Source organism: Aplysia californica, unplaced genomic scaffold, assembly GCF_000002075.1.
Source record: "Aplysia californica isolate F4 #8 unplaced genomic scaffold, AplCal3.0 scaffold00154, whole genome shotgun sequence".
In the NCBI taxonomy this organism is placed as follows: domain Eukaryota; kingdom Metazoa; phylum Mollusca; class Gastropoda; order Aplysiida; family Aplysiidae; genus Aplysia; species Aplysia californica.
Window position 1 is genome coordinate 1,067,921 of NW_004797424.1, and position 6,261 is coordinate 1,074,181.

At 42.3% G+C, this 6,261-nt stretch overlaps 1 protein-coding gene across 1 annotated transcript in view; it reads left to right on the top strand.

Annotated features, from left to right (window-relative positions):
• Nucleotides 1–833: 833 nt before the first annotated feature.
• Nucleotides 834–6,261, top strand: part of LOC101864221 (alpha-amylase) — a gene marked incomplete at its 3' end in the record, with an annotated part of 12,346 nt that continues 6,918 nt past the window's right edge. Inside the window, 3 exon segments of the mRNA XM_013081998.2 lie at nucleotides 834–963; nucleotides 2,401–2,534; nucleotides 5,674–5,825. Coding sequence (XP_012937452.2) covers nucleotides 921–963; nucleotides 2,401–2,534; nucleotides 5,674–5,825 — 329 coding nt within the window.

The window sequence follows — 6,261 nt, forward strand, 5'->3', positions numbered from 1 at the left end:
CTGTAAGCAAGCAGCAACAGATACCCTGAAAATGGCCTAGACAATTATTTTGGGTTGTTAGTAAGTGCTTTACGACGCTCGCAAGTGTGTACGGCCATATGAGCGCACGGGACACATTACGCATTTTTAAATTGGCAGGAATTAATATAATTTTGAACTTTGCACTGGTGGCAGTCGAAGCCAACCCATATCGATTTAGGATCTTTAGAACCATCGGATCTTTGACGATTTTTTCGCCGTATCCAAGAAAGCCAGGTTTTTAGATCTTTCCCAGCCTAAGATCAGGGGTGTGGCTGAAAGACAGCAGTAAGAAGGAGCCAAGGAATAGCAGTAGAAAGGCTGCAGAAAACGTAAGGAACCCAGAGGAGGAGGGCAAATAAAAGGAGGGGGGGAACGGGGCAGAAATTTGAGAAGAAAACAGACTATAGAATATAGTTAGAGGGCAAGAAAGGAGGTGAAAGGAGAAAATTTTAGAAAAGAAAATTTTCAGTCGCTATCAGGTTCGAACCCGTGACCTATTGAATGAGAGGCGAATACCGTGCCTGTAGACCCCGAGAGCTCCCCCCCCCCCCCCCCCGCACACACCTTTTCCCCCTAGCCAAATTGGCTGGTGGGTGACGTGGTAAGCAATTTAGAACTCTCTGTAGCAATTACATAATATTTCAAATTTAGTTAATCATTACGAGAAAGATTTTATTGGTATCTCTGTCCCTGGTTGTCCCCCCCCCCCCCCCCCCCACATAAAAAAATGTAACGCGTTTTGTTAGCAGCTTCGACCCTGTTTTTAACCGATAAGAAAGTGCAAGGGCCGGCATAGACAATAAATTGACCGGTCACCACCTGCCAGTGTCCAGACCGCGTTTAGGACTCGCGGATCTTGTCTTCTACACTGACTGAATCCCCCCTCTGAGGGCAACAACATGATGATCCTCACAGCATCAGTGCTGCTTCTGCAGCTGTTTGGTGAGAGATTATATTAATATACCAGAGAGATGATAATAATACACCACATAGATGATAATAATATACTACTTCTCCCTCAGAAATCTCTCTCTTCTATTTTAAATGTTTTCGATAAATGAGTCCTCTCCAGAAGACAAGAAGAAAATCCTTATAATCATTCGCTCACCAATACTTCTTTTACAACACGTATAAGAAAGACATAATTACACGTTTTTTGATTCATTAAGGACGTAATGGATACATTAATATGTCTGACAATAAACCAAAGGGCTATCTTGTGGCACATTTCAAATATCGGATACAGAGCAGAAAAAAACGAATCTGAATATTTCATAGTATGTAGGCTATGTTGTTGTCTCTTTTTTTTTAGGTTTCAGATAAAGAAAACAAGAACTGAAGAAATATGCAATATGAATAATATGTTTCTTTTTCAAAGTACCCTAAAACAGCGCCCCTTCTACTTCTAGTGCAATCGAATAACCCAAATTAATGCGTCTTCTAGTGCAACTGGATAACCAAAATATTAATGCGTCCTCCGGTACATTCGAATAACCACTATAAATGTGTCTTCTAGTATAGTCGAATAACCAAATCAATGCGTGTCCTTGATTGGTTAAGAAACAAAAGTGGGTGAAAGCCCACCTTATTTTAGCACTGGGGTGTAGAAAAGACGCAAATGCAAATTTTATTTGATTAGACCCCACTTCCTACAGTATTAATGTACCTCTGGTTTGGGTCTTAAAGTATTTACAAACTGCATGTTTCCTTTTAAAAATGGCAGTTTGCACAGTGTACTTCCCAGGAAGTTGAAATTGTTTCAGAGTGCTGTCAGGTCTGCTGGGGAAATGATATAGATTGTAAAGCGCATAGAGCTTGCTGTTGAGCGGGAATTTGCGCTGTACAAATGCTTTCTATTAGTATAGTAGTGTCTCTGAAAATTATTTACTGACCTAACTTAAATCCACTTGACGGCCCAACCTTGCCCTTCATTTGGCTTTAATGGTGTGTTCCATGGTGAACAGGAAATACGTCAGAGTGGTCATAGGATATGATAGTAAATGATCTATGACTTGAACAAAGTAAAGAAGATGGAATAGCAAACCTAAAGACAATATTATTTTTTAAAACTAAAACAGACAGGAAGCAGTTTTAAAAATGCAGAAAAAATAAAGAAGTGACCTCCCATGTAGATACGTCTGGAGATTGTCATGTCGTGAAATGTCTTCTCAAATCTGAGACAAATGGACACTCACGAGCACGTATCTCACGGACGTGTGAATGTGCCTGCGTGTCTGTCTGTCTCTCCCACTCACTCTCCCCCCGCCTCTCTCTCTCTCTCTCTCTCTCTCTCTCTCTCTCTCTCTCTCTCTCTCTCTCTCGTCCCCCTCCCCATACCAAACTAAGATAACCGTGGCATCCACCCACCTCCACCCCCAGGCTCACTGGCATACAAAGACCCACACTGTGCTGGGGGCAGAGACGGCGTGGTACATCTCTTTGAGTGGAAATGGAACGACATTGCTGCAGAGTGCAAGCGATTCCTGGGACCTTATGGCTTCTGTGCTGTACAGGTATGCTACATTCATTTCATCTCTGTTGATAGATTTGATTTGATTATTATTATTTTTAGTAAGTGTTTCACGACGCTCGCAGATGAATAAGGTCATATTCTTGTTATTTACAGCTCCTTATTTGCTCAACTTTCCAAATCATATTCACTTTTTTTGGTAGGTGTTTTACGGCGCTATTCAACTGTGTAAGGCCGTATGAGCGTGCTTGGCACATTAAATATTTTCAGTTTCCCAAACTAATTTTTTTTTTGTTCGTAGGGGCTTTTTTCGACCCGGCCGGGGGGAGCGCGCCAATTACATTTTTTTTGATATTAGGGCCAGAAAATTTTTAATAGGGGGGTAAACCTTTCCATAAGAAAAAAAAAAGGGGGGCCCAGGGGGGATAAACAAAAAGGCCCCAAAAAGACCCAGGGGGGGGGCGCCTGGGGGGGGGGCCATTTTGTGGTGGTAAGAAAAGGGGGGGGGGGGGGGGGGGGGGGGGGGGGACAGAAAGTGGGTTCGAAAGCGGACGATAAACGATGGTGCAAAAAGCATAACCTTCAGACCACAAATGCCCGCAAACAAAGAACAAAGGTCAAGGTTGCACTACTGGGGTCACCTCGCTCAGCCCAGCCCTGTCACCTTTTTGTCTTTTCTTGACATTCGTGTCAACAGCTTAAGAAGACAAACATGTATCTCTATCAAACTAAGACGGAAAAAAGGATTTTACAGCTCACAAATACACAGAAGACAAACAAAATATACAAAAACAACAAAACAAAATAAAGAAAAAATGGTTTGCTACATATCGGAAGTCACGTACTTGAGCTTATCAGCAGCAGCGAGCAAAATATATAAAATATAATATTATATCTGTCCGTCCCCCCCCCACCTCCTTTCTCTTTCTATCTCTCTTTCTCTCTCTCTCTCTCTCTCTCTCTCTCTCTCTCTCTCTCTCTCTCTCTCTTCTCCCCTCTCTCTCTTTATATATCTCTCTCTCTTTCGCACACACACACACTCACACCCACAAACACACATATACACACATACGAACACACCTCCTTTCTCTCTGTCTGTCTGTCTGTCTCTCTCTCTTTCTTTCTCTTTCTCTCTCTTCCTCTCTTTCTCTCTTTCTCTCTCTTTCTCTCTCTCTCACTCACACACACACACACACACACACACACACACACACACACACACACACACACACACACACACACACACACACACACACAGGCACCCAACCACCCACCCAAACACAAACAAACAAAGAAAACACACCCAACACACACCCAACACACACCCACATACAAAAAAAAATTCCTCCGTAACCTTCAGAAGTCGTTTACCAAAATAAAACTCGCAAAAATATAGATAAGACAAAAGTACAGCCGGATGATTCAAAGTATTTTTGGAAATGCTGCCTCATGATTTCGTTCTTTTTGTGTTGGAGAACTTTCTTCTTTTTTTTCATGACGCTATCTACTTGGTTCAATTTTTACATAAGTAAAACTGTGTAGTTAGAGAAGTCGGTCAACTGCTTTGAAAATACATGTATTAAGTAAGGGGTTGGCTTGAGCTCTGGTGTGGTTTGCTCTTTTTTCCTGTCCTATCGTCCTTATCTCTCCTCCTTCTTGCATGTTATGTTTGTTTCCCTCTTAATATATGTAACACCTCTAATCTCCGGCACGTATATGACCTTATTGTGCTTTAGGCGCTGTAAAACTCTTACTAAAACAAAGGCACATGTATTAACTCAGATAAGAGAACTGAACCACCTGCGCATATTTTCCTGAAAGTCTGGATTCTTTCAGTAAGCATAGTTAAGTTTGTTTGTTTTAGTACGGCTTTACGGCGCTCGTAAACAGCATAATGTCGTATGAGCGCCAAGGGGTGGATGTCAACAGAGAAGTCTAAACGGGGAATCGGGCTTACTTTGCTCACCTATCTAGTATCTAGCCTCAACAGCACAAAGTCTACTTCGACTGTCAAGGCACCCCGAAAATGGCAGTTCACAAGAGAGTGACAAACATACAAAAGAAGTATAGGAAAAATGACTATAGTTAGGAAGAGAAAAGAAAAAGCAGCAGTTATGTTGTTCCGGCACAGTAGGAGCATGACATTGATAAATCAGCCCATTTACAATTCTACTGTGCATAAGAACATTCTAATATACCCCCTTTAGGAAGCATAGTTTAGTGGTTAGGCTAATCGTGAGGCCGCCAGTTTGGGTGGTTCGAGGTTAAGGTTGTCTCGGCATCGTATTCTCAAGAAAAGCGTTCACACGAATTAATTTCTCTCTCTTCATCCAGGTTTAAACAGGTAAAAAAGCCTAGCCGGTGAAAGACCTGGTCGGTTTTGTTTCTTCAGCGACTAGAAAATGGCAACTGCATTGTATGCTTCTCAGAAAGTTGAGAATGTTTCAGAAAGCTACCAAGTCAACTGGGGTAGTAATAGTAATATTAGATTGCAAAGCGCACAGAATTTGATGCTGAGTTGGAATTTTAGGCTTTACAATTAATGTGATACCATAACATATCGTGTTTTTGCTGAATTTGGCGGTCTCCAAGGGTGCAAAGGGAGTCTTCTAATAGCCACCTCAGAATTACAATATTCTATCTGCTCAGTATCTAATTTTGAGAACTTTGACGTCAAAGATGATTAATTTCACAGCATGTCAAGTTTTTCCGAAAGCAATCCTTTCAATATCTTGTATGGTAGCGACTACGTAGAATATTACGATTTTGATAGAGCAAAGAGAATATTTGATTTCCGACCACATGATTACCACATATAGTAACTCATAACAGCCAAAAATGTCACATAGAACTTTGTAAGGTAGCGTAACGGCGCCAGCGTTAAAGGAGCCTGCTCTAACGACCAAGACACACACCTGTAGACGACCCCCCCCCCCATGAATTTTCTTTCTATATCATAATGACACTGTCCAAGAAGACCACCTTTGTAAAATAACCAACCTCTTTTTTATCCTCAACAAACATGGGTGATCGTCTTGAATAGTTCCGGCGCGCTCATTTGACCTTATGCAGTGGCGAGCGGTGTAAAAAGAAAGAAAAAACTTATCAAAATAAGAATAGTTCCGATTGCAAATACAAACCAATCAATTTACTGACCTATCCTACGTATTCTTTTGTCCCAGACTTCGCCTGCAAACGAGAACAGAGTTGTAACTTCACCAAACCGACCATGGTGGGAGAGGTATCAGCCAATCAGCTACAAGATCGCCACTCGCAGTGGAACCGAGGATGAGTTCCGGAACATGGTGAAGACATGCGCAGACAGTGGTGTGAGGTGAGTGTACTGGGATATAGGCAAGCTTGTGTGGGTGTTGGTGTGGCAGTTGAAATAGATTAAAACGTTGTCTTGAGAAGGGGTTGGGCACGGGGGGTGCAGGGGAGGACAGAGGGGAGGGGGGAGGGTAGGCTGATGAGCTGGTGTACTGGGATGGGTAAGCTTGTGAGGGTGTTGATTTGGCAATAGTTCTAAAGGAATAAAATATTGTTTTGAGAAGGGGTTGGGGAAGGGGTAGGGTAGAGTAAGGGAGGACAGGTGACGTATTTTTTTTTGTTCAGATGAATGTTATAATGGACAATAAGGGGGATGGATAGGGGTATAGTTAGATCAAGAATGCTTTGATCCAAGTTGGGAGCAAATAAAGAGGTGGGGGGCTGTGGCGTCCATCTCCATGTCTCTTTCTTCCTCTCCCCTCCCCACCCTTCACACACAC